General features: G+C 47.2%; 1 protein-coding gene and 2 pseudogenes across 1 annotated transcript; 1 reads left to right on the top strand and 2 right to left on the bottom strand.

Annotated features, from left to right (window-relative positions):
* The first annotated feature begins 6,416 nt into the window (after window positions 1–6,416).
* LOC149994519 (ubiquitin carboxyl-terminal hydrolase 28-like) lies at window positions 6,417–10,972 on the top strand (annotated as a pseudogene).
* A 3,311-nt stretch (window positions 10,973–14,283) lies between these two features.
* Window positions 14,284–23,157, bottom strand: HAUS5 (HAUS augmin like complex subunit 5). Its single transcript, XM_090260002.1, has 19 exons — window positions 23,001–23,157; window positions 22,243–22,305; window positions 22,118–22,150; window positions 21,982–22,006; window positions 21,288–21,393; window positions 21,049–21,208; window positions 19,928–19,997; window positions 19,760–19,842; window positions 19,184–19,241; window positions 18,871–19,028; window positions 18,638–18,701; window positions 18,399–18,529; window positions 18,026–18,188; window positions 17,730–17,810; window positions 17,485–17,630; window positions 17,125–17,236; window positions 16,915–17,047; window positions 14,825–14,957; window positions 14,284–14,645 (listed from the first exon to the last, which is right to left on the bottom strand). Exons 1-19 carry the CDS (start codon window positions 23,096–23,098, stop codon window positions 14,528–14,530), a joined length of 1,935 nt encoding a protein of 644 aa, XP_090116128.1. The 5' UTR covers window positions 23,099–23,157; the 3' UTR covers window positions 14,284–14,527.
* A 3,462-nt stretch (window positions 23,158–26,619) lies between these two features.
* Window positions 26,620–27,544, bottom strand: LOC149994517 (small ribosomal subunit protein uS5 pseudogene; annotated as a pseudogene).
* Window positions 27,545–27,829: the final 285 nt, after the last annotated feature.

Below are 27,829 nucleotides of genomic sequence, written 5' to 3'. Positions count from 1 at the left end.
TTTTTTATGACTTCAGTAGTTTTGAGGAGTTCTGGTCAGGTGTTTTGTAGCATCTTCCTCATTTGGGACCTGTCTGATATTTTTCTCATCATTAGACTGGGTTTATGGGTTTTTGGGGGGGTTGGGGGAGAAGACCACATAAATAAAGTATAATTCTCATATCATATCAAGGATACACACTATCAACATGTCTGACCACTGTTCATATTAAATTTGATCTCCTGGCATTTGTCAGGTTTCTCCACTATAAAGTTACTTAAAAAAACAAAACAAAACAAAACCAACTCCCTTTCCATGCTCTTTGGAAGGAAGTCATTATCCACAGCTCACACTTAAGGGATGGAATATCTACATAAATTATTTGGAATTCTTCTGCACATGGGATTCGCCTGTTCTCTGCCCTTTATTTAGTTATTAAATCATATTAGTGAGGATTCATGGATGTGTTATACTTTGAGTTGTAATTCAATCCTATTTTATTTTTTTGCTCAAATTGTTCCAGCTTTTAAAATCTTAAGTCTTTTAAAATCTATACATTTCCTTCCCCTTGCCTTTTTCTTCTTTCCTCCCTCCATCTCTTCCTTCCCCATTTTTGGGCCTTCTATTTGTTGAAGAAACTGGATCAATTGTCCTACAGGATGTATCACATTTTGGATTTTACTAAACACAGTACATTGTTTCACTGTTTCTCACCACCTCCTCCCTCTTTTCTTATATATTGTAGTGACAGCTAGATGCTTGATTAAATTTAGGTTTAGTTCGGTGAAAGAATACCTCATGGGTAATGCTGTTGCAATGTATCCCATAAGCACAAGTCTGGTTGTCTTCCTTTGGTCTTGCCAGGATTGATCAGCGGTGCCATTCTGTTTCATCCATTTCATTAAGCCCAATCAATCTTTCCACTAATAGTTTTAGTAGCCCTTGACCACCATTACCTGTGTCTATTACTTCGTTAATGTATGGAAAGTAGTGCTTTTTGAATTTTATCATTCTCTTTGTGATTATTAGTGATTCTTTCATATTATTTCAAATAATTTTCTACTCATCAGGAATTTGGTTACTTGTTCACATGCAGGAAAGACAGAGAACATGCTTGCTTCTTTCCTTATTTTATGAAAAACATTCAAACTGCATTGGTCCCTACCACCTTTCAAAGGTGACCAATGAGGTATGTGTGTATAAGTGTAACCAAATAACCAGTGGGGTCCTACCACTGTCCACTAACAGGCAAAAACCCTGGAGGCACAGTTCACTGGGAAGGGAAAGGCATCTTTTATTCAAAGGCTATACAGTTTGAAATAATGGCAGGTTTTTGCATCAAAGCTCGTTTCCTCTAAGATACCCAAAGAAAATCACCCTGCCGCCCTCTGCTAGCTTAGTTCAAAGCTGTGCCAGGAACCTCTTCTCCTACCCAAAAGTACCATCTAGTAAGAAAGGCAGGTGGCTTAGCTTGTTTCCAGTCGCCATCTGGTTTCAGGCATGTTTCAGAGTCTGTGTCCCAGGGTCTTACTCACTGCAAGCTCCCCTCTTCCTCCAGCCAATTCCCTCCCGTGCATTTGTGTGCCTGGCCTGGCAGGACCCATGCAGTGCAGCTCCAGTCACCAGCACTGCCAGGGCTTCCTGCCCAAAGCAGTGGTGCAGGGCTTGTTGCTTGGTCACGTGGCTTTCAGGGGCCACTGGCTCTGGCCCTACCAGCCCAGTGTCAGCTGTGCTCCTGGCCAGGCAGGCCTGCCCAGCGCTTACGGAAGGCAGGGAACAATCGCAGACTAGGGGGTCTCCAGGGCCTGCTGGCCAAGGAACCTGAGCCCCCACTGCCAAGAAAGAGGGGAGAACAAGGAGAGCAGCTTTCCACTTTATATAGTCTGGCTCAATTTCCTGTGCATGGCAGAAGCACCTAGGAGGGTAATTTTCCTCCCTCAAGCTGCACTGCCCAGTTGCTGGGACAACTGCTGGTGCACAGTCCTGAGCGCTTCCTAACCCCTCCCCCATGAGGGCGTAGCCTCTCATGCTGCTCCTGGGGTCCCAGCTCCCTTCTACCCAACAATCTGGCCAGATCTCAGCCCCCATTACATAAGTATCAATATAAACTTACATTTTCAAACATACTTGATGTGCTTCAAATCATTGCAGTCATCCTTACTGCTACTTAATAATATCTTTGGCCTGTGGCAGCCCCTTTGGATTGCCTTCTGAGTTCTTTTGACTCAATTCCAGTAATCTTGGAGGTGTTCCTTGCTTTCTGGCACAAGATGTCCCATACTCATTTTGTACATTTCCTGCTTCAAACCTGAATCAGCTATTTCCCCAAAGACCTCCCGTGCCTTATTGTAAGGGATAGTATTTAGAGACCACAATCTGGGCATGAGGGATGCTTACTATTACTGGGTTGTCATTATATCTAAACCTGTGGACTTAGGTAGGAAAATGTTTTTTTTTTTTTTTTCAGAAAGATCCATGAGTGTTCATTCTCATATTTTCATTTCAAATGAAAGATTATGAGGTGTTCAGTTCTTTGATCTTATATATGTATCTCTTCATTTACATTAAAAATTTTAGTCTCCAATAACATTAGAAAGCTACATATTTGCTTTAGTCTAATATATAATTTCAAAATAAGATAATGTAGGGTCTCAAAACTTTAAAGCATACATATTTTTTCTAAATAAAAATACCAGTATTATATGAACAATAAAGACTATTGAATTCAGTTTAAAATTTCATTGCAGTTCTTTTTCTCTTATGACCTATGTACCACTGTAGGCATCAACTAAAAGTACTGTTTTAACAGCACTCAAAATAATTCTTATCTGAAACAATTGTGCCACCAACTTTATACAGAATCAGAATCAGTTATTTCAGTCTGTTTTGAATATTTAGGTATTTTTTTCTTTATTCTTTTTCTCATTAAAAAAAAAAATGATCAGATATTTCCAGTCAAAAGTATGAAATGAGCATTTGAGATCTTGCTTCCAGCTATTATCAGTTTTGGCTCAAATAAACACATAAAAATTTTTAATGTTCGAAACAATGTACATTTAGAGATGTCTGGCTTCCATCCCTCTCCTTTTTACCTTATTGTCTTGTGGCCTGATTTATTTGAAAGTAAGTCACAGATATCACCTTTAATAGTTCAACACACATCCTCTAAGAACATTCTCCCATATAACCACAATACCATTATCCTACCAAAGATATTTAAACAAGATACAATATTCTCCAGTACACAAATTTCCCCAGTTGTCCCAAAAATGTACTTCAAACCGTTCTTTAGACTTAAAAAATTTTTAATGTGTTTTAGAGAGGTAGGAAGAGAGAAACATCAATTTGTTGTTCCACTTACTTATGCATTTATTGGTTGATTCTTTTATGTGGACCCCACATTGCATTTGGCTGTCACTCTGAAACAGACCCAACCGTATCCCCATTGATCTTCTGAAGAATACAGTCTAGTTGTTTTGCACAAGGTCTCACAACTTGTATTTCACCCAGGATAGATTCCTATCAGTGGGGTTTCTTGCACAAAGAGTAAACGCATATGTAGTTTGTAACAGGTGGGGACTCCCCAGGAAATAGGGAAGGATGGAGAAGCGCCGAAGACAGCGCCCACATGCATCGCCCCAGCCACCCAGATGATGCACACATGATGCAGCAAAAAGAGGTGGGTAGTGCTGGTGTCAAAAGCTAGGGAGGTGATTGAATGGGAGGGACATACCCTCCCATCTACTTGCACTGCACAGGGGATTATGGGGGTCTTTAAAAGCAGAGCGCCAAGGAAACGCCATTCCTTTTGCTCCCACATCCCTTAGCTGGTGGGTCTTTGGCTGGGAGCTGAGGTTCCTGAGCTGGTGGGCCTTGTGGGGACGATTCCCTGTTGCAGGAACACAGATCTCTGGGTAGGGGCATTCCCATGCCCTTCCGCCCAGGTGTCCTATGACTCAGGAGATGATGAGCTAATCTTGTCTCCGCCTGCGGCTTTAGGCTGTTCAGGGCACTGGGTCATGGAATCCTGAGGACAAAGAGGTCTGTTGAGTACTCCATCTGCCTCCTTGAAGATAAAGTCTTAAATTGGGGCTGGCCTTGATGATTAGTGGATCTGCTTTGCATCCCTGATAGGTGTTATCTAAACCAGAAGTTACCCTGGCTGTGTTTTACATATTAATGATACTTTGTAAGAATTCTTTCACTTGTAAAAATTCTTTTATTGTTGGCTGGAAAGTCACACCCCCTGTTCTAGTAACTTTTGAAATCCTAATAAAAGGACGGTGTGACCTCTTGCTCTTTCACTGATGGTCTGAGCGAGCCACAATCCTCCGTGCGTACTGGCCATTCATCCTGCTTGCTGGAATTATCTTAGCGTCCCCGACCATATTCAACACTTCATTCCCCATGCTCCTTCCCAACCTCTCCAGGATCTGGCTAGCTGGGAGCGCAGCAGGTTCTGGTAAGAGGGTAGAGGGGAGGCTCGGGCCTGCGGACTCAGGGAGTGTGGCTGGCTGGCAAGCCCTGCGCCCCTTCCCCAAATAAGAAGCCGCAGGTGTTGCTGTTTGCCCTCAGCCCACGCCAGTGCGAGTCTTTTGGGTATGGCTCCCGTGCAGATGGGTGACAGGCCTACGTCCCTTCCTGAGCATTCTGGGCCTGACTAGGAGCCTTGCGAGCACTAGACTGGTAAGAAGCGGGGAAGGAGGCTTGGGTGAACAGGTGCTGGGAGGCAGCACAGCCAGGCAGCAAGCCCTGTGACCCTTGTGCTCAGGAAGCCACCGCAGGGGCCACTCACCAGCTGCCTGCATGCTCCTTTGGTGGGGGCGGGGAGCCATCAAGAAATCTGCTGTACATGTTTTTAAATAAAAAAATTTATTTTTCCTTTCCACTGGACTCTGTCTCTAGAGTTATCGCCTATGGGTGGTGAGTGGTAGGACCTCACTTATTTGCTTACAATAGTGGTGCCTGAGCCACCTGTGGCAGGTTGACCCCTGCCAAGGAGTGTAACTGTGGGGCTTCTCAGTTGCTGGGAATTTCTCTGCATGTCCACTAGAGGCATTGACAGCTTAAACAGTGCTTGGCAGGTGGAAAGCATATGGGTCTGGGAAGGAGGAAGGACCATGTGAGTTTTAGGGCTGCAAATTGGAGTCTGGATGAGGATCACTGTTTGTGAGATTGATTGGCAGAAAACTCACTTCTGAGCACTAGTTTAGAATAATGGAGTCGATGCTATTGTGTTTTTATGTTCTCAGTTTGCCTGGGGTTTTGTTGTGTTCATATTTCTGAGTTTGTACATCCAGACCATCAGGAGCTGTTATGCTTCAACTCTTGGAAAAAGCCCATTGGGTCAGATTTTAGAGGAATTGATGCTCTTTTTTTCTGTTTGTTTGTTTGTTTGTTTGTTTTTTACTGCAACTGTTGCATGAATATTTGTGGAAAGAGATGCTGAGATTAAGTCCAGCAAGCAGGATGAGTGGCCAGCAACGAACGGAGGGCTGTAACTCTCTCTGGTTACCAGCAATTGTTCACAGCCCTACCATTCCTTTTATTGGGTTGCAGAAAAGATTTTTTAAAAAGTAAAACTAAATAGAAACTAAAAAGGCTTACTTACATGGTAACAAACATTCTTTCCACTAAAAGGAATAAACATTAACCTATAGAGCTACAGAACTGAAAGGCTTACATGATTCCACTAAGAGAGATAAACATTAACCTATAGGGCTACAGAGCAAAGCGGTAAATCACAAAAGGTCCTCGGGTCTGTTCCACATCCGATATAGTTGCTATGAGAGAGGAAACACTAATTTTCAAGCTTCTTTGTTCTTAGAGACTTGTAAACCGGCCCCCAAGAATTGTGTGCAGGTAAGGGTCCAAGGGTCTGCACCATTCGATGTTACCACTGTGGGAAGGAGGCTTAGGTCTTCAGCCCTCTTTGTTCCCTGGCTTTCTGTGACTTAGCCACCAGGAGCCACGTGCAGCTGCTGGCGTCGGCAAGACTCACTTGCAATTCTTGCAAGCTGAGGTCACAGGATACCTGGGTAGGGGGGCCCGCTTGCAGGCCCCCTGGCAGAGGGCTTGTGACTTTTGCCTACATGCAACAGTGTATGGTGTATGTATATTTTAGACTGTGGGGAAAAATAGCCCCTAAATGATTCCCTAAGTCACTGTACCATCATGCAATTGAACCTATATTGCCAATAGTTAGGCAAATGGGATGAGATACTTATGTTAAGGCATTTATCTCATTTCATAATAAGTTTTCACCAGGGGCAGGAACCGCTTGATGGTGCAGAGAAGGGTAGTGGCCTCAAAACCCCTCCCTGATAATAAGAAAAAGGAAAGTCTCAACAATGTCCTGATCCCAGATGATACAAGATTGGTAGCAGGAAGGCCTCTTCCCTGACCTCCTTGTAGGGCTGGGCTTGGGGCTCTCCACCATGGCTGCAGAGCTCCAGCAGGATGATGCAGCTGGAGCAGCAGATCACCACAACTCAAGCTGCCAAACACTGTTAAGTCAGCTGAGAGAAATTACGGGCATTCAGGACCTTTCTTCATGAAGCTCAAAAGGCCAGTAATGGTGACATCACTCTGGCAGTCAGTCTTTGCACTAATAATAGAGTTAAAGAGCCCAGTTAAGACACTGTAGGTACAGGATCACCTTAAGTAAAGGGGAGTGCCGCCAACAAAAAGTATTAGTACTCATGAAAACAAGGATGATCTTCAAGCTGCCATTACTTTGAGTCTTGGAAGTCCCTCAAAGTCCAGGCTGGTGGAAGAAATCTTAATAGAGTGCCTGAGGCAACCTCTGCAGAAACTAAATGCTCAAAGAGAAAATGCTATGAAGTCTGGAGAGAAAACCCCAATCCCAATGACTGGAGGCAAGTTGATGGTTGGCCAATTGGGCTGAAAAATGTGGGCAATATGTGTTGGTTTAGTGCCATTAGTCAGCCTCTCTTTCAATTACCTGAGCTTCAAAGACTTGTCCTTAGCTACAGTATGCCACAGAATGTATCTGAAAATTATTCTAGTCACACGGAAAAGAGAAATATCATGTTTATGCAAGAGCTTCAATATTTGTTTGCTCTGTTGGGATCAAATTGCAAATGCATTGACGGCTCAGCTAAGCAGCCCTGGATCTCTTGAAGGGAGCATTCCAATCAACTGAGAAACAGCAGCAAGAGGTGAGTGAATTCACACACAAGCTCCTAGATTGGCTAGAGGAACGTGTTCCAGCTAGCTGTTAATGATAACAGCAATACCAGGAACAAACTGGAAAATCCAATGATGCAACTATTCTGTACTAGTTTCCTTACTGAAACGGTTTGTGAAGGAAAACCCTTTTGTAACAATAAGGCCTTCAGCCAGTATATCTTTCAGGTAAATTGCAAATTAGATGAATGTTTGGAAGGGGCCATGGTGGAGGCTGACATTGAGCTGCTTCCTTCTGATCACTCAGCAAAGTATGAAAGGAGTGTTGGTTTACAAAACTACCTCCAGTGTTGACTTTTGATTTGAGTTCATTAAATTCCTTGGTCAGCCAGAAAAATTTTACAATAAGCTAGAATTTCCTCAGATCATTTATATGGATAGGTATGTACAGAAACAAGAGCTTGTTTGACGTAAGAGAGAGTGTATTCGGAAGTTGAAGGGGGAAGTAAAAGCCCTACAGCAAACACTGAAAAGATATGTGAAGTACGACTTTGACCCAGCTTGGATTCCGCTCCTGGACATGCTGACATCTCAAAGTGACACAAGCACGACAGTACCACTTTTTTCAGTAGTAAGTAAAGAAAGCCCTTTTCAGGATGTTGAAAGTATCTTCTCTGAAGGTTGTCTGTACAAGTCAACAACAATGAATAAACCCCTTGCATCTTCCTAGTCTTCTATGGAAATGCCTGCACACCCAGCTCCTTGAACAGTCACAGATGAGGAGATAACTTTGTTAAGATCTGTCTTCAGAGGCAGAGGAGTGAGCCTGAACAAGATATATACGATTTACAGAATTGTATTGCAAGCACTACTCAGACTATTAAGCACATGTACTGTGATCCTCTCCTTAGTAAAGTGCCTTATTGCTTGCACATAGTTCTTGATCATGAAGGGTAAGCAAATGCTGGACACTACTGGGCCTATATCAACCCTTACAAGTCTGGTTCAAGTACATGACATCACTGTTAGCAACTCTCCCTGGGAAGAACTTGGGATTCCTATGGAGGCCTGAGATATGTTAGTGCTTACTGTCTGACAAGTTACTCAACTTCAGTGCAGAGGCAGCCCCAAGTGAATCAGATCAGATGCTAGGAGAATTGGAAGCCTTAACTACTGAACTTAAGCATTACATTCAGAAAGATAACTGGAGATTTGAGCAGGAAGTAGAGGAGCGGGAAGAAGGGCATTAAGATTCCTCAAATGAAATCCTCCACCAACTCCACATCACAGGATTTCTCAACATTACAAGAGCCTTCAGTAGCCTCTTCTCATGGGGTTCGCTGCTTGTCATCTGGGCATGCTGTGATCGTCAAGGATCAGATTGCCCAGGCCATTGCAAACACAACATGTGCCTATGGGAAGAGTGGTGTGGAAGCAGTCTGGAGTGAGACATTTCACGAGCAATACTCCAGGCTGTATTACCAAGGAATGGTACCAAAAAGCCTGTGTTTCAAGAAGTTAAAGACTGCTTAGGGATTTTCGAAGTTTTTATGTGTAAGTTTTTATATATTAGTATATTTGTTAGTCTCTTAACAGTATTTCCAATTCATCCACTTCCTTACTTGAACCTAAGAAAAGGGAGCATATTGTCTCACATTTATTGGTTGTTCCTATATTTCTATATTATTTTCAAATTGTAAAGAAATTTAAATGTTTGTGTGGCCAAAAAAAATTAAAGTAAGTTTATGTAGGGGAATGTGTTTGAGGATTTGAGAACTTTTAGTTGCCAGATACTGAGTTTGAGTGTGGTCCTTTCCATCGTTAAAAAGGACAAGGATTGAAAGTGAGTTCTAAGGTCTATGAAGAAGGTTTATGAAGGTTTCAGAAAGTGTGTAGAAAGTTGTCAGGCATGTAGAAAACTAAAAAAAGGTTTGCGAAGCTTGTAGAGGCCATAGAAGGGTATACAAGTCTTTTTTTTTAAAGAAAGGAAACCTTAGAGCTTGGGTTCAGTTATTCTTTGCTATAGGTTTTGTTTTGTCTCTTGCTTTCTGGTCTTTTAGGGACTTGGGGAATTTTGCTGTTTTGTGTATACCAGGGATCCTTTGTCTCTACCACTGGGGCCTTGTGCCATTGTTGCTGATTAGGGTCTGGCTAAGGTGAGAGGTCATGTCTCTGCCATTGGGACCTAGGAAAGGTCATTTGATGCTCATGGGCATAGCAGCTGGGGTGAGAGGCCATGTCTCTGCTGGGAGAGCAGTGGACACACCGGTAGGAGAGAGAATGGCTCTACCAGTGGAGCTTTGTGCCACTGTTGCTGGGTAGAATCTGGCTGACGTAAGAATATATCTCTGCTGTTTGGGGCTTCATGTCATTTGGACCTACAAGGTTGTCTGGTGCCGGTTAGAGTTGGCCGAGGCAAGAGACCGTTTCTACCATTGGGGCTTTGTGCCATTTGGGACCTGGGAAAGGTTGTCTGTATGACCAGTTTGTGTGACTGGTTGGTGGGAGATAAGATACTAATGCTAGTTTTAGTCCTCTCTCACCTTTTTTTGGAACTCTGCCTTTGCTTTAGGTTTTTGTTTTGTTTCTATTTTTAAAAGAAATTGAAGTTCCTAAGGGCTAAAACTTCACATTAGGTTCGGAAGTAAAATAATGAAAGCTATAAGGCATGGAAATGCAATCTTGGTGGATATTGGAAGGGCAAGGATTTTCCTTTTATCTTTGTATTTTTCTACCTGACCCAGTTAGAATTTGGCATTCTTAATGAGTGAGTAATGACATAAAATTTCCTCTGCATGAAACCAATAGGCTGGTTTCAAATTATGGTTTTAATAACGAAGACTTTGACTGGAATGTCATGCCTGAAGGAGTCATGTCTGGGCTCTGATTGTTACTAGAAAGCCTTGGGAACTAAGATTGACTTTGGAAGCTAATGAAAGCCCACTGGAGAAATGGTCTGGTCATGTGGTTCATGGCATTCTTTCCAGGGAAGGAATGAAGGTTGTTTTCTTGAAAAATGGCAAGGAGGAAACTTAAGACACAATGGGAGCCTTAAAGACTTGAATACAGGTACTGCGGGCAAAGCCAGATGGCAGGTGTGAGGCTCGGCTTCTGTGCCTTGAAGGGTTGGCTAAGGGTCAATCTAAAGTTTCCTTGTGTAAGTTCAATTGCTGCTCTTGTTTTTATGCAAACGATAAGACAAAATTTAAAACTGGCAGTCTTTTTGAGGACAATTGGGATGACCTTAGGGAGAAGAATCAGGTTTTAAGGTAAATCCCAATGCTCAGCTGTGAATATTGGACTCTAGTGCAGCAGTCTTCAAAGTTTGTTTCCACTTGAGAGTTGAACTGGTTTCACCTGATGACATCTAATTGCCACTGCTTAATATCATTCCAGCAAAGGCCTTGCAACTGAACGTGTTCTCAAACGAGTCTTGTAGTCTCAGAAATGGTATAGGCCCCACTTGAAAATCTGACCTGCATCGCCACCTCCTGGGACTAAATGGTTAAGTTGGTGAAATATTGTGTGTGGGGGCCTATTGGCTTTGTTTTAAAACTGCCTTCCTTTTCTGCCTTAATAGTTTGGACAGAAAGGGTCCCTAAGTGTTAAAGGGGCAATCTCAGGATATTTCCATCAGCCTAATTTGAGTACAGTAGGCAATGGGCTTCAGAGGTGTGACATTAGTTGTTACGGTTCTGATTGTGCCTTCTAACCCTCTTGCCAAATTTGTTGCCTCCAGAATATAACAAAGATGCCAACTTGTCATCCTTTAAACATCATGCATTCTGTTTTCCAGGGACAGCCAACTGACCTGGACTTTGCAAGATCCTTCTCCTTCACGTGAAGACTTCCCACTACTCCAAATCCCATTTTGTTAGGGACCTCTGAACCAGGGAATAGATAGGACTATACCTGTTGGCCAGCAGGCAGTACAGAATGAGACCTTTGTCCACCAGCCCTTGTAAGGTTATAAGTGTCCAGAGTGTTAAATGGAGGAATTATAATGGGGGGGGACCCCCCAGAAATGAAGAGGGGTGAAGTGCTGAGGACAGTGCATGTGTGCATCGCCCTGTCAACCAGGATGATGAGTGCATTACACAGCAAAAAGAGGTATGTAGGCCTGGTGCTAAGAGCTAGGGAGGTGATTGGATGGGTGGGACATACCCTTCCCATCTACTTCTGCTGCAGAGGGCATTATGGGGGTGGTCTTTAAAAGTAGAGTGTGTGGAAATGCTGTGTGCTTTTGCTCCGCCATCGCCTGGCTGGTGGATCTGTGGCTCCTGGCTGGTGGGCCTTGCCAGGACTCCTCATACCCATGCCTGAGTGTTCCAGGACCTGCCTGGCCCAAGTGCAGCAGGTTGGTAAAAAGGCAGGGATGAGGCTTGGACCAGTGGGCTCAGGGAACATGGCTGGCCAGCAAGCCCCACACCTCTTATCTAGACTGGAAGCTGTGGTGGCTGCTGTCTGTCCACGGCCCATGTCAGTGCGGGACTTTCAGGTACAGCCCGAGCATAGCGGAGGGACAGGCCCCACATCCCTCTCTCTGAGAGCTCTGGGCCTGACCAGGAGCACTGCAGGAACTAGGCTGGTAAGAAGGTGGGGAGGAGGCTTGGGCCAACATGCCCTTTGCACGTGGGAAGCCACCATGGTGGCCACCTGCGAGCTGCTTGTGTACTCCTGTGGTGCAGGGCCAGGGGTGGAAGGGTTGCTCATCAAGAAACCTGCTGTGCATATTTTTAAATAAAAACATTTGTTTTTCCTTTCCACTGGACTGTCTCTGGAGTTATTGCCTATGGATGGCGAGCAGTTTTGCTGGAGATTGTCCCATAGGTGACATTTCATGTTGTATGTCCACTGATGTAGAGTGCTGTTTTCCCATAGTCTTGCCAACACAGTGAGCTATCATGATTTTGAATTTCCTTTTCCCAGTCTGAAAGATTGAAAATGTATCAAAGTGTGGTTTCAATTTGCTTTTCTGTTATGATTGACGAGCATATTTTCTGAAAGTAGTCTATTTATATATTTGCCTATTTCCCCATGGACTTGGAATTTTTCTTTTCAAATCTGATATTACACACACACACACGCACACACACACACACCTCTTTAGGGCATAAGTTGCAAAATTTATTCCTAGTTTGTCATTTTTATTACCTTGCCCATTTTTGTTTTGCCATGCAAAATTTTTTGTTAATATTTCCCTTTATTGCATCTGGGTTTTGAATCATATTCAGAAAGTTCACCCAATGAAAGACAAAGTAAAACACAGTATGTCAGAGGACAAGAGACCCATGGACATGGACAACAGGGTGGAGATTGACTGTGGGTGTGGGGGTGTGCAGGGCAGGGGAGAGCAACGGGAAAAACTGAGACAACGGATTGAACAATAAAGTAATATATTAAAAAAAAGATCTACTATGGAGGAAAATTAAGCAGGGAGTGGGGAAGGACCCCCATGTTCAGTAGGGAGGTGGGGATTGGGAGCTGAGATAAAGAAAGGGAGGAGGGGGCACACAGGAAAGAAAATGTATAAAGACTAGGGAAGATTAGTCAGGGATAAGAGGAGCATTGGGAGAGTGAGGGTACTTTGGAGGCCGAGAGGACGTGGAAAGCCAGGTTCAAGATCACAAAGATGTCAAGTCTGCCTAATTTACAAACTTATTGCAACCCCAATAAACCCCCCATCCATGTCTGTACTTTTCTCCCATTTCACTGGGAGAAAAAATTAACAAGAGACAGGAAAACCTTGAACAATAACAAGATGGCAACCAGCCATTTCAGATACTAAAAGATACTACAGCCCTGACCGGTGTGGCTCGGTTGGACATCATCCTGGAAAGCAAAAGGTCACCAGTTTGACTCCTGGTCAGGGCACATGCTTGGGTTATAGACCAGGTCACTGCTTGGGGCACATGTGAGAAGCAACTGATGGATGTTTCTCTCCCACATTAATGTTTCTCTCCCTCTTTCTCATTCCATTCCCCTCTCTAAAAATTAATAAATAAAAACATCTTTAAAAAAGTAAAAATAAAAGGTAATACAAAGCCTGTATAATTAAAAGACTATGGGGATGGCACACACAAGTCAGACAATGGCTTGGAGAGAACCCAGAAAGAGCCCCAGTACTTGTGGAAATTTAGTGTATGAAAAGGTGGGATCCCAAATGAACCCAAGTTTTACTTTTTAAAGTTTAGGTGGGTAAAGTTTTACTTTATAAATCAAAGAATAATTCACACAGTGAAATGCAGATCTAAAAAGTACAGCTCGATGAGTTCTGACGCATCTACACACCTGTGTAACCCTACTGCTCTCATCATATGCAGCTGACTCTTGAACAATGCGGGTCTGAATTGTGGAGGTCCACTTATATGTGGATTTTTTTCAATAAATACATACAGAACTGTAAGTGTATTTTCTCTTTTGTATGATTTTCTTAATAACATTTTTTCCTAGCACACTTTATTATAAAAATATAGTATATAAATCATAAAATGTACAAAATGTATTAACTGACTTTATGTTATCAGTAAGGCTTCCTTCCAGTCAAGAGCAGGCTATTAGTAAAGTTTTTGGGGAGTCAAAAGTATGCGGATTTTCAATTGTGCCAGGGGGTTGGTACCCCTAACTCTAGCATTGTTCAAGGGTAACTGTAAGAACTTTAGAAAGTTTCCTTGTCTCCTCCCTGCCACCTACCATTCCTTCAGAGGCAACTACTGCTCTATTTTAATAAGTGCTATTGAGATACATGTAAAATAGACCTATCTGCATAAATTCCAAATGCTCAGAGATTTAAACATATAAAAAGAAATTATATAAAAACTAGAAGACAGTCTCATCTCCAACTCCCGCCCCCCTCTCCCCGCCAAGCTGCACTGCCTACTTGGCTGGCACACTAGCTAGCACACTTGCTCGCAGGGCCCTTGCATGCCTCTCACATTTACTGAGTGTGACCTTCGCTATGTAGCCCTCTGTTTAAAATTGCACCTCCTACAGCCTGTTTTACTTTTCTCCATGACAGTTATAGGTATTTTGCTTACTTGTCAGTGGTATGTTCCATTATTCTAGAACAACTTTCTAAAAGTGGGGACGTCTGTACATTTTTAGTGCTGGATCCTCAGTGTTTACAGAATGTGCTCAATTACTTTAGGCTGAGGATTAAAGTGATAAGGAAAGTTTCAGGGGGACCTTGGGTGGGGTCCAGAGCACTGCATTCTCTTGGCTTTGGTGGGATGAAAAGACAGGGGTAAGGCAGTTGAGAGGAACAACAGAACAAGTTGTGATGGCAGGTGAGGGTAGAGACAGTGTGTGACACACCCAGGCAATGCTGTCTTCCATACTGGGGGAGTTGTGTCAGGGTGAACAAATGTGAAGCTCTTGACTGCTGTTTTGAGTCCCCTCTTCATCTGCACAGCTGCTGCAGGGTGCCTTGGGCCTGGGCCCAGCGCAGCTGCCACTGGGCCAGGGACAGGCCTTGGCAGAGCTCCCCAGAGAGGGCGACCTGGCCTGGCTGATCCCACCTGGGGAAAGGCACGATGTCAAGAGGAAAGGCCTGGACCTCTAGACCCTCACTGGCTTCCTCACACCACGCCTGCCTGCCACCAGCCCCTTCCCCTCCTTCCCCCCAGCCCTGAGTTTGGCCTGTTCCACCCAGCTTAGCCCTACCCCCCATCACCAGCCCCCCACAACCTCCTCTCACCAGTCCACCACAACAGCCTGCAGTTCAGGGAGTTGCTCCAGAGCTTGTTTCAGCAGGTTCTCCAGCTGCTTCAGAGCCTGCCCCAGATTCCCTTTCTGCTCCTTTTCCTGGGACGCACGCATCTGCAGCAACTCTGCCGGTTAGAAGCCCAGGAGGCAGCATTTGTGTCCTCTGGTTCACTGGTGCCTTTTAGCTGGTAGGTTACCAAGTAAATCTGCACTCACCTAGTCCTGACCTCAGCATCTCTTCCAAACCTTTCCCTCCTCCCAGGTCCTCATCTCAGGGACAAGCCTATTGTCTCCTTCCTGCCCAACCTCATCCTGGATGCCTACCTCCCCCTGACAGACCCATGGCCTATCCCTCAGCGTCCTTCCCCTTCCCCACTCATCCCCAATTCCCAGCCTCCCTCCCAGGCTCCAGGCCTCAGTCTCCCATTCTGCTCCATCCTCTACATGGCAGCCAAAGTGATCTTCCTGAAGCCTAAACATGATCCTTTCCCTTTCTTATTTGGAACCCTCCAAGGCTCCCCAGTGACCCCAAGAAAGAGCCCAAGCTCATCAGCATTGTACTTGAGGGTTTGCATTATATGGTGCTGCTCACTATTCCTGAGCAAAACCTTATCTATCCCCTGGGGCCACTTGAGACACCATCTTTCCTTCTGGTAGCCCTTCCCTGCATCCCTCACCTCAAGGCTTCCTCCTCAGACTGCTGTGGCCCTTCACTCCAGCAGTCTTTTCCCCTGGGGACTGTGACTAGGTCTAGTCCCTCTCCACAGACCCAAAACAGGCCCAGCTTAGAGCAAGTGCAGCCTGAGTCCTGACTCCAACCCATCCTTGCCTTGTGACAGTGGTCAGGTGCTATTATCTGAGCCACAGGCTGGTGGGGTGAGGGCAGATTGGAACACTCTGGAGATGGGAGACCCAAGGCTTGCTGATAGGTTGAAGGAGGGAGGGTGAGGTTAGGGGCCTGGGAGGAATTAAGGATGATGCCTGGGTTTCTAGCTTCAACACCTGGATGAGGAGGGTAGGATCATTTATTGAGGGAAGGAAACCAGGCCTCAGAAAAACAAAACTGCTTTTGGAACACAGGGAACTAAGTCCCATTTAGACATGTCCACAAAGGTCATGAGGTGGGGTGCAGCTGTGCCGGCTCTTGGGCTATTCTGCACATCACTCCCTGTCCATCAGATAGGGGAAAGGCGGAGAGCCTGAAACTCGAAGGCCTGAAATGGTCTATTCCTACTTTGCTGATGGTACCCTAAATCATCATTTCATATCTTCTATCTATTTATCCTTTGATTCTTTGCTCTTTGGTTCTACCATGGGGACACTCCTGGGGCTGGACTGTTCTTGCCTGTCTCCCCATTGGGCTCTTGGGGCCAACACCTGGTAGGTACCCAGTGAGTGCTTGCTGGGTGAATCTAGCAACGAGCAACTTTTCTGAGTTTCTGTTTCCTCATTTGTAAACCGAGTATTCCTTCCTTCCCTCATGGTAAGCACTGGAAGAGACTGCTAGAGCAGACAAAATGATCGAAATCTCACTGGAGACAGAGTGCTTATTGCATGTTCTGCATTGTTTAGTCCCATGCTTGGATCATCTGTCTTCTTAGCAACTCTAAGGTACTATCCTTATGCTTACTCCATGTAGGAGGAAACTGAGGCACAGGGGATCACACAAGAGGTAGTGCTGTGAAGAGAATCTAGGTAGTTTAACTCTATAGTCCAGCTTTTAACTATTCAAGTATACTATTGGACGGTGACAAATGAATACTTGGCAGTTAGATAGGCAGTGTCACCTACTGGTTAGGGGCATAGACCCATAAGGGGTCAAGACTGCCTGGATTCAAACCCTAGCTCTGCTACTTGGGCATCTACTGAGGCCTCTGTGTCCAGGTGTCTCTCCTGTAAAAGGGAGAATGGCAGCACTAACGCTCTAGGGCTGCTGTGCAGAAGAAAGTAGTGAACATGCTTGAAGCACTCAGTGCCCAGAAGGCTCTGTGTCAGCAATGGGTGTTGTTTGTGATTAGTTCCAGAGACTGATGGTGCTGGGAATGGGCAGGGATGCTAGATATGAAAGCAGGGCAGGCCTACCCTGAGTGGGTGGTCCTGCTGGTAGGTTGGTCTTCATGTGGAGCAGATCCCAGTCCTGGAGACTCCACTGGTCCTGGAAGGACAGAAGGTCCTGGCGAAGAGAGGTGGCCTTCAGGAGAAGCAGCTCTGGAGCCTGGAGAGAGGAAGAAGGACAATCAACTCAGCTGGGGGTAGGGGTGGGAAGACAGGTCCTAGGGGATAGGCACTCACCTTCCCTGTGGGCAGCCCCAGCATGTGGCTAAGCACTATGAGGCTGGAGCCCCTGGAGGATGCAGGGTGAAGCTGGTGGATGGATGGCAGGATGGTGGGCAGGGGCTGCAATCTGGGGGGAAAGTCAAGGTTGGGTGCACTGAGAGGGAGGCTTGGGTTGAAGAGGCTCTGGGGGCTGTGGGGTAGGCTTGGGAGGTCCAGGAACTTGGAGGTGGGTCCAGGACTAAGATTCCAGAATGGGGCTGAGGACCTACCTGAAGGTGAGGTCTGGTAGCCTAGGAACACTGGGGTTTGGGATTATTCTTTTGGAGTGGGACAGTCAACCAAGGGAGGGGATGTAGGGGTTGGCCCTAGTCTCACCCTCCAGGGCTGTGCCGCAGCAGGGTGCCCAGAAGAAGGTGGGGCAGATGCTGGGTTTCCTTCTCTAGACAGTTAAGCAGTTCCTGGCTCTGTGGTGCCACCGCCTCAGATGTGGGGATCACTTTTTGCTGAACCAGAGCCAGCACCTGTGGGGAAGGAAAAGGATGAGGGGCAGCCTGAGGTCACCCATCCCCATCCCCAGGAGACCTGGCCCTACCCTGACCTCACTCCAAATCCCAACTCACCTCCCCTGGGCTCTGGCGCAGGTGCATCTTGCTGGCTGAGTTGCCCTTGATGAGCAGGCAGACCTGTTCCTGTGTCTTCCCCTGTACAACCAGGAGGCCACCAAGACGAGCTGCTTTCCTTTCCAACTCCCAGCCTCTGGCCCTGCCCTCCCCTTTCCACAGGCATGCTTCCTCTTGGGAGACTCATTCTAGGCCTCTCCCCCGACCAAAAAGCCCAGTTCTGAATCATAAGGCTCCCAGCCTCACTCTGACCCTCCACCAGACCGTGCCATTTCTCTTGGAGTGCTGCTTCTCACCACCAGCTGGCGCCAGTGCAGGATCCGTTGCTGTTTGGCCTGTAGCTCCTGCAGCAGAAGCTGCCGCTGTCCAGCCGCCTCCTCCAGCTCCTGGCTCTGGGCATACAGGGCTTTCAGCTCTGCCCACAGCCCACAGTTTCGGAGCCCCAGCACTAATGCTTGCCTAGGGAACAGGCAGAAGAGAGCAATAGAGAGGAAGGTGACTAAGACTCACAGTGGAGGAGGGGAGATAAGATCTGCAGGGATGCATAAGGAGCCACAAATGCATGAAGAGCATGGCGGCAGGTACGAGAGCCACAAGGGCCTAAGTCCAATACCCTGAGACACCAGGGAGAGAGATGACCTAGAGGCCTCTGCCCAGGGAGTCCCTCACCTCTCGCTGGATCCCAGGGTACATCTCTGCACCTCCTCCATCAAGCTCTGGAGGCGCCGGGTCAGGATTTGATGCTCCTTCAGGAGGGGGCCCCGTTGGGTGACCAGCGCACCCACAGCTTGCCAGCCCTCCTGGTGCAAGGGTACAAAGTCAGGGTGGGCATTGTCCCTGGGGGTGAGTGGATTAAGTGAGTCTTGGGATGGGAAGGGGACAGTCTGGGAAGAGTGTCTGGGCGTCACCTGGATGAGATGCACCACGGAAGGCAGGGCCTGGCTGGCGTCTGACTGCTCTGGTATCTGGGACCTGGGGGTGAGGGGAAGCTGCTGAGGGAGGAGCCCTGTCCTCTTGCTAGGACCTTTGAGGGTAGTCAGCATCAACCCACCCGAGTTTGGTCCCTGGATTTCAGTTCTGCCCCTACCAGCAAATCACTGTCCCTAGTTCTAGCCCTGTCCCAGCTCACCCAGCCACTGGCCCTGCCTGACTGTGGAAGTGCTCTACTACACACCTGCTTATCTCCATATCTTGGAGCCTTTCTGGACTGCACAGGGACCGAATCTCTGCCTCTCGTTCTGCAGCCAGGCGTTCCAAGGCAGCCAAGACGTGGCCTGGAGGGTGGTTTGTTAGCAGAGTCTGGTGTGGGGAATGGTGAAGTCAGGGCAGGATGGGTCAGGGGTGTAAGCTGGGACTGCACAAGGGTGGGGCAGGGATAAAGAATCAGGTCCTAGTACCCTGAGGTTGGATCATGGGCCAGTGGGTATGGCCTTTCCTGAGAGCGCCCCCCTTACCTCCACGGAGCTAAGCCACTGTTGGTAGGAAGTCCCAAAGTGGTCTTCTTGAGGGGTTCTGTGGGATTGGGGGAGGGGGTAGAGAATGTTACAAGACAATCAATTCTTCCCCTAAGTATCACTGCCACCCTACAAAGTAGGAGCTGTCTCTGTCCCCAGTTTACAGAAAAGGAAACCAAGTTCATCTATGCCTGCTAAGACTTGACTTCCCCTCTTGTACCAACTTGCTGGTCATGGGCCCTTTCATATGTGCTGCTTGCTTGGAACACCCTCTCAACCTTTTACCTTTGCTAAGCCTCCTCACCAGAAAGCCCATTCTCCTTGCTTCATTAGCTGGGTAGAGTGTCTCCTCTCAGTACCCAGAGCCTCTCAGGCTTCGCCACCCCCCAAATAGCCCTAACCACCTGGGTTGTCACTGGCTGTGATGGGTTTGTCTATACCTCTTCCCAGCCCGGGAGCCCTGTCAGGGCAGGCCCTGGGGCTGACACAGCTCACTGTCTGAGGAATTAACAGACAAGTAACTCTTCCCAAAGCCCAGGTTCTTTGCAGGGTTTCTGTGGGCTGAGTGACACTCACAGGGCGCTGCCTCCTTTGGCCTGTGGAATCAGGAGGTTCAGCAGGAACTGGGTTCGGAGAGTGCAGGCTGTTCTGACATCACCCTGGGAAGAGGATGGGGCGTTAAAGTGACCCAGGGGTGCTCCTGATTCCAGACCCATCCCTCCCCTCATGACCCAGCACTCTGACCAGGACTACAGGCTCCAGGTCCAGGGTTGCCGATGTCAAGGGTCCAAAGGTTATATCCACTTTGGCCTTCCTGGAGAGAGAAATGCAGTTGGGGCTAGGGTCTCTGGAGGAAGGAGCTGGGAGAACAATGTCTCAGGGATCACTGAGCCTGAATCTCAGGAGCCACCTCCAAAATTAGGCCACTGTCATCTCCTGGCTAGATGATTCCATTAGCCTCCTCACTGGTCTCCATGCTCTCGCTCTCTGCAGTCTGTTCTCCGTCCAGTACTTAAAATGATCCTGTTAAAACCTCAGATGATCATGTCACTATTTCTGCTCAAAACCCTCATAAACAATATGATGTGTCTTATCACCCTGAGAGTAACAATAACATGAGTGATAGAAACTCTTTTATTAGTTAAGTGATTTAACTCACTTAATTATTGTATTTACCTTATGAAATAGGTAATATTATCTCCATTTTATAGATCTTAGAAAATTTGCCCAAACTCACACAGCTATAAGTGGTTAAGCCAGGGCATGAACTTAGGCTCAGAAGAGAATTCTAGTGCCTCTGTGGTACTATGTCCAACTCTCCAACCTTACCTCCTCATGCTCTCCCTTTTGCCTGTGAAACTTGGCTGAACTGCTCTCCTGGCTGTTCTTCTCATATGCCAAGCTCAGGCCTCTGCTCTTGCTGTCTCTCTTCATGGAATTTCCTTCCCCAACTCACGTTACCTCCTCAGAGAGGTCTTCTCTGACCACCCTACCTAGAAGAGCATCTCCTTCTCCCCTTCCATCTTATCACCATTTCTTCATAGCACTTATCTCTACCTGCAATTACAGGGTTTGTTTGCTCTCTAGTTTATCATGTCTCCTCCGTATCACAGTGTAAGCTCCATGAGGGAAGGGTTGTCCCTTGTTTACTGTGGTATTCCAGATATATAGGTGCTACCATTCTAGGCACAAATACAGGTAGCTGAGATGACAAAAATTCCCTGGTCTCATATACTTTAAATCCTAGAGTGGAGCTCAGAACTCTAGAACTCTAGAAGGGGTCAGGGCAGAGTACTGAGGTTTTTGAGGAAAACGTCTCTCCACCCAGCCTGCTGATGGCTGGTCTCTGGGTACCTGAGGCGTACCTCTCTATGTCCTGCAGGTGTCTGAGCTGATTCTGTAGCCACTGCATGGGATGTTGGAGTCTACGCTGCTGTCTCTGCATGGCCCCAGCTTGGGCCCGGAGGAGGAGAGCACGCCGCTGGGTGTCTCGTATGCTCTGCAGTGCCTGCTCCATGGCCATGTCTGTGTGAGGAACAGGTGTGGCCATGAGTACTGCCCCAACAACCTTTCTGCTGCCCATCTGTCTGGCCCCATGAGTCACCCTGAGCTTCAGTCTCCTGATCCATCAGCTCCAAAGTCTGGTCTAACTCCTGGATCTCTGCCCGTAGGCGGGCAACAGCAGCTTCCAGCTCCGACTTCCGACAGGCCTGGTAGGATCAGGTATAGGGTCAGAGGCATGGCCTGGCTGTAGTTCAGCCTGGCCTGTCTTTTGTGGAGCACCAGTCTCTTCACCTGCCAGGGTTTTTCCTAGGCAGTTACTGTGTCCAAATCTCTAGGCCTAGAGGAGCACTAGGGTACTTTCCTGGCCAGCCTCCTGCCTCATGGAGTTATATTACACCCTCCCAACCTTTTTCCTGTCTCTGCATTGATGTCACCGCATCTCTGTCCCAGTCCTTATCTCCTCATAAGCCCCTCACCTAGAGTCTCGAGGTCCCTTGGAAGCATTTCCTTAGGTGTGACCTGGGCTGCCTGCATGTACTGAGTCCCACAGTGGCCTCAGTATCTTTCCCAAACTAGTCTATTTTCCCATTTACCTTCATCAGATTTGATGCCTCATATCTATGTCCTCCTCTTCCCCCCAGTTCATCCTATCTCCTCTTGGGTTGTAAACCCTATGAATGCATGGATCAGGGCTGTTTTGTGATCCAGTATCCCCATTATCACCCCAAAGAAGGCTGAAGATCTATAAGTCCTATTTTTGGATGAAAGAAAATCTTGTAGCACATGCTTCTCACCTCTGGACTGGACTGGTGGCCATACCTGAGGAAATGAAACCAGACTTAGGGGACGACAGAGGCTTCCATAAGGTGTGAGGCTGCGGGTGGGGACAGGGCTGGACAGGACCAGGGAAAACAGAAAGGGACCAGTTACCAGAGAAGGTTTCCCCGGATCTTCTTGACATTCCTACATTGGAGAGGCAGGAGGAAGAGGAGTTACTGTGGGACTTGCCTGTGTCCCCTCCACTGCCACAGCCTCCCTTATGCAGCCAAGCTCACCTCTGGCTGTGCACATGCCGTAAGACGTAGGCCCAGATGTCAGCCCCCTGGCCCAGACACAGCCTGTGGGAGACAGCACGTTAAGAGGGTGCTTGGGGCATCACACAGGGTGGGCGATCTGTATTCCCAGGGCGGTGGTGGGCAAGAAGGTCGCCACTAGGGAATTCTTACTTCCTGAGGGGAGGGAGGGTTCATGCTTTGGAGGCTAAGATAGCCCTTCCTGGGTGGGTCACTGAGAAGGTGGGATTCTCACTGGGCATGGGGGTAGTCTTATTTCCTGGTGGGGTGCTTCCTCTCTCTGGGGGAAGAGTTCCTTCCGGAGGCGGGGGTGCGGGGTATACTGCCAGGAAGTGCTCTGTCATTAAAGCATGTGAGTTATTAGTCTTACAGATTTATCTCCAATGGGATGGGGCCCTCACTGGCTGGGGTGGGTGGTGAGTGGTGAGGTGCTGCAAGGGTGGCCTTCCTTACGCAGGAGACCCTATATACACACGAGAAGAGGCTTCATTAACTCCAGGAGGACCCTCTCTGGGCGCCCTCACGGGGTGGGGGTGGGGGTGCGGGTTACTGCCGGAACGTCCTGACTCGGATGCAGCGTCCTCTCCCTGGATACACTAGTAGGGGGTGAGGGCCGCGCCCCGGAGGCTGTTCTCACTGCCCGGAGGAGGCGGGAGGCGCGTCCCCGGGACAGATGAGGTTCTCACTCCCGCGGGCACTCTCTCCGGGCTGGGGAGTCCGCATTCCCGAACGACCCTCACCTGCGCAGCGCAGACTCCGGGGCCCGGGCTGCCGCGGGCGCCTCCATCTCTCCCGCCGCCCAGCAGACCAGCTCCCGCGCTTCCAGCACGAACTCCATAGCCGGCCCTCCGCCGCCGCCTCCCGTGCCCTCTCCAGGAGCGGCGCCCGCCTCTGACGTCATCAGCGCGCCGCAGGGACTCGGTCCGCTGCCGGGAGGGCCGGGGCCGCGCGGCTTCGGATGCTTGGGAGGCGGCCTGCAGCTCTCGCTCCTCCACGGTGGGTTCCACCGAATGAAGGTGGAAGGGGCGTGGAAAACACTGTGCGGCCCACTGGCTTTCTTTGTCCTTCCTCTCACTACCAGATGGTCCCCAAGAGGCAGAAGGCCCCTGATGCCTCGCTTGATTTTCTTGACAAAACGGAACTTTACTTCCAGGAGAATGAGAACCAAGCAAGGAGATGGATGCCAAACTTACTGCTCTTTGATTTCAGAAACAGAGTATCTCAGGTCTGAGTGAAGAATAGAGGGCAGATAGCATAACCCTAGTATGGCCCTGACACGCTTTCTTTCAGTCATTTGTCCTTAACTATTCCATAACGCGGTGGCTGAGACATCCCAGTCTTCACGCTATGGAGCTCACAGTTCAGTGGGGGAATAGGTGCAGCACCAGGCAGGGAGGGTAGGAAGTAAGCAACAGCGGTGGGTCGATTTGCAGTACAGGGAGTGTGAGAGGTCTGTGGGGTGCCCAGAAAGCACTGGATACTGTAATGGGTCATTTTTTACTCTTTGCCATTTTTTGCGTTTTACCCCAGTGGCAGGTTATTTTTTTTTTGCTCACGTATCCTAGCAACCTTGAGCCCCACCCCACCCCCCTTTGCTAGCTGACCCTAGCTGTAGCCAAGGACATGAGAATAGTTTTGTGCCAAGTATTTATCAGCTGAAGCTCCTTCTAAATTAGAAATTGTGTATATATGTAGTTTCTCACGCCTGTGTAGTTTTTTTGTTGTTATCTGGCTACCCCAAGGACATGAGTATAGCTCTTTTGCCTTTAAAAACCTTTTAGTCTGTAAGGCGGGGCGGCTCTCCCATCTTCCGCTTCTGAAGGTGGGAAGACCCGTCCCGGGCCAGGTAAATAAACGCCATAAATTTATTTCTAAATTGCCTCGTGTCCTCTTTGCTCGCTAATGCTCCATAACAGATACTAGGGCTGGAGTTCTGGAGAACCCACTCCACCTCAAATAGAGCCCTGGAAAATGGCAACATTTAGGGATCTTTCATTCAACATGCTTGTCTAGGTCACCACTTTTTCCTTAGTGTCCAGTACAGAGCCTGACTCTGGTTGTTGAAAAAACAAATGGAGGGCAGGGAGAGTTGGTAGGGTGACACTAAAGCTGGGACCCTGGGGAGGAGGGTGGAGCAGAATGAGTAGGGGGCAAGGACATTGTTGGTCCACAATAGGGTACAGCGGAGCAGAGAGGAGAAGACTGAGTGCATGGGGTTGATTAGCTGTAGAGGAGGGGGCACTGGTGGCAGGAGGTCCAGGGCTCTGGGCTGGGGATTAGGTAGAGCAGACTCTGAAATGGGGACATGAAAGAAAGGGAAGTGTTGGGGGAGGTGCTGTTAACAATGTGGGACTCTATCCTTATGAGAAGCAAAGGGATATATCCTGAGTCTCTGGCTCAGGGACTAGGGGACCATGGGATCACCATTGAGATAGCAGATTTGGGGGAGAAGCTGAGTCCAGCTTCAAATTCTTCAGAAGGGCAGAGAAGCAAAAGAGGGTGCCAGGGGCTTATGTAATCCAGGTGGGCTTCCTGGAAGAAAGATGAGCAGCTGCTATTCCATGATGCCTAATTTCTTAACAGCTGTCATTTCTCTCAGACATCTCCACCCTTCTCCTTGTGGAGTATTTGTCTATTAAAAAAAAAAAAATCACTGGACAGCATGTCTGCCAGGGGTCTATGAGCCTTTCAAGGGACTTTTAAAAATTATTGACTGTTAAGAGAATTAAAAGAAAAGTCACAGGCTGGGATAAAATATTTGCAAAACATATCTGATGGTGGCCATGGCTGGCGTGGCTCAATGGATTGAGCGCCAGCCAATGAACCAAAAGGTCACTGGTTTGATTCCCAGTCAGGGCATATGCCTGGGTTGTGGGTCAGGTTCCTGGTGGGGGGTGTGCAAGAGGCAACCAACTGATGTTTCTCTCGCACATTGATGTTTCTCTTTTTCTTTCTCCCTTCCCCTCTCTCTGAAAATAAAGAAAATCTTTTAAAAAAGGATATATGATGATGAACTTGGATCCAAAATATACAAAGAACTCTTCACACTCTATCATAAGATAATATATAGTCCAATTAAAAATGGACAAAAGTTATAAACAGATGTCTCACCAAAGAAGATATACAGATAACAAAGAAGCATATGAAAAGCTGATCAATATATGTTATCAGGGAATTTCAGATTAAAACAATGATGAGATATGTCTACATATCTATTAGAATGTATGAAATCCAAAACAGCAACACTAAATGCTATCGAGGCTGTGGAACAACAGAACTCTCATTAATGGCTGATGGGAATCCAAAATAATACATCCACTTTGAAAGACAATCTGAATGGGTGATGTACTGTATGATTACAATTATATGACATTCTGGTATAGGCAAAACTATAGATATCAGTAAGAAAGATCAGTAGTTGCCAGGGAAATCATGATGGGATGGAGGTTGGGATGAAGAGGTGAAGTAAAACATTTTCAGATGAAATGAAACATTTTAATGATATTGTAGTGGTGGATACATCCCATTATACATTTGTAAAATGCCATAGAACTGTACAACACAATGAGCCCTAATATATGAATTTAGTTAGTAGTAACGTTTCACTGTTGGTCATCAATTGTAACAAAGGTGCCATACTCCTGCAACTCTGAGGAAAAGCCACCCAGGGGTTATTAGACACATTTCTAAGATACCTAAGAGAGAGCAGAGCTGGCCAGGTGACCATCTTCTCACTAACCTCCCCCAGTCTCTGTGTAGTGGCTTTGTGACATATGTCAGCTTGACTAGACTGAATGAACTATATTCTGGAGTTACCCTCTCTGTATGTGTCCAACTAGGATGGACCAAAAGATTGTTGGGCAAGGTTTGGAGGTCAGAAGTGAAGCAACTGCCATTTTGTAGATCACACAGGTTGCCTGGGTGGCTGGCTGCTGATTCATCATTTTTGCATAGGACAACAGCCAGGCCAATAATTATTCCACCTTCTCCTGGATTTTCCTTCAACTTCCTCAACTCCTGAGCCAGGTGTGTGTTTAATACCATGATGAAGGATGTCACCTTCTCCTGTGGATGCTCATACCATCAAGGGCAGAAGCAAGTTTGTTCCAGTTTGCCCTAGCTTTCCCACACTTTATACACCCAAAACAACTCTGCATCATTGAGTGTAACCACACATATTGATTAAAGTGCAAAATACACATAGGAGTGATTTCCAGCAACCTGAGTTCAGGAATGGAAAGAGAGAGGAAGGGAACAGAGAAGAGGGGCCAGGGGCTTAATTTGTATTTGTAATATTTTATTTTTAAAAAGATCTGATGCAGATATAGGAAAATGTTTACATCTGTTAAATCTGGACATTACACAGGGATCTGTTAGACTACTTTTCTGTACACTCTGTAAATTTGAAAGCTTTTTAAAAACAGGCTTAATTTACTCTATTTTTCTTGTGTAAAATTATGTGATGGCCACAGCTGGAGCCTGGGTCCTCTGCTCAGAAATCCTGGTGTGGGTCTTTGCAAGGTGTTCAGTGAGTTCCTAATAGGCAGACTTGGTGAACACGACCTCTTTCCAGAGGTCAGGGGTGAGATAGCTGTAGGTCTGGGAGATAGCATTGAAGATGACCTTGGCAAAGTTGCCCAAGGTGGCAGTGCAACCCCTGGTCAAGATGTAGTGGTTGATACCAGCCATCAGCACCAGCTTCTTGGGCGTAGGGGCTGAGACAATGCCAGCACCCCTGGGGGTAGAGATGAAGCACACCAGCACATAGACACAGCAGCCAGTCACCTTGCAAGTGACAGTGTGGGGCTTGCCAATCTTGTTCCCCCAATAACCTCACTGCACAAGTACAATCAAGAGCTTGGCCAGGATGATGGTCTTGATGGATGGCAGTGGCTACTTCCTTGGATCACTTGAACCTGGTCCTCTGGCCAGCACAGGTCTGCTTTTGCATTGGCATAATCTTGAAAACCTTCTTCTTGAAGGATGCCTCCAGGAAAGTTAATGATCACAGATTCCTTGATGGGCTGGGGGAAGAGGCAGATCTCCTTCAGGGATTTGATCTTCATGTCCTTGACCAGGTGGCTCAGCTTGATGACAGGGATCCACTTCTAGTCCTTAGCATTGCTTCTGCAAGCTCCATGGTTGCAGCCCAGCCCCAGCCCCAGCCATGACCTCGACCCGGATGCTGTTGCCAAATCCTCCTTGGCAGCTGCCACAACCTCCCATTCCAGGGCCCCCAGAACTCCAGGCCTTCCTGCAGCACAAGTGTAATCTGTTCTTTGATGTTTCCTTGGAGAAGAAGCAGATTTGAAACATTTATCTAAATAGATTAAGCAATTTAAAGTTTTTAAACAGTGGGAAACAACATTCTGGTTGTTCTGTGGAGGGTGGATCAGGGGAGACTTAGGCTGAGGCTGGGGCTGGGAACTGGAACAGATGATGACTGGGATTAAAGCATAGCAGGGGGCAAGTGGGAGAGATGCTGAGGCCGAGTGGAGGGAATTTATCCATAGGCTAAAACTTTTCCAGAGAGGAGAGCAGTGTTCTCATTGCAGCAGTACCTCCCTTC

This window comes from Furipterus horrens, unplaced genomic scaffold (assembly GCF_987537825.1).
Source record: "Furipterus horrens unplaced genomic scaffold, mFurHor1.1.pri manual_scaffold_13, whole genome shotgun sequence".
NCBI lineage: Eukaryota > Metazoa > Chordata > Mammalia > Chiroptera > Furipteridae > Furipterus > Furipterus horrens.
Note: the sequence above shows the minus strand (reverse complement) of the source record. Positions and strands in the feature narration are given on the sequence as shown.

Coding starts and splice junctions, on each gene's coding strand:
- HAUS5 (XM_090260002.1), bottom strand. CDS start 23,098: ATGGAGTTCGTGCTGGAAGCGCGGGAGCTGGTCTGCTGGGCGGCGGGA. Junction 17,811..18,025: donor TGCACTGGCGCCAGCTGGTG/GTGAGAAGCAGC, acceptor CTGGTTGTACAG/GGGAAGACACAGGAACAGGT. Junction 14,646..14,824: donor CAGGCTGTTGTGGTGGACTG/GTGAGAGGAGGT, acceptor GCCTTTCCCCAG/GTGGGATCAGCCAGGCCAGG.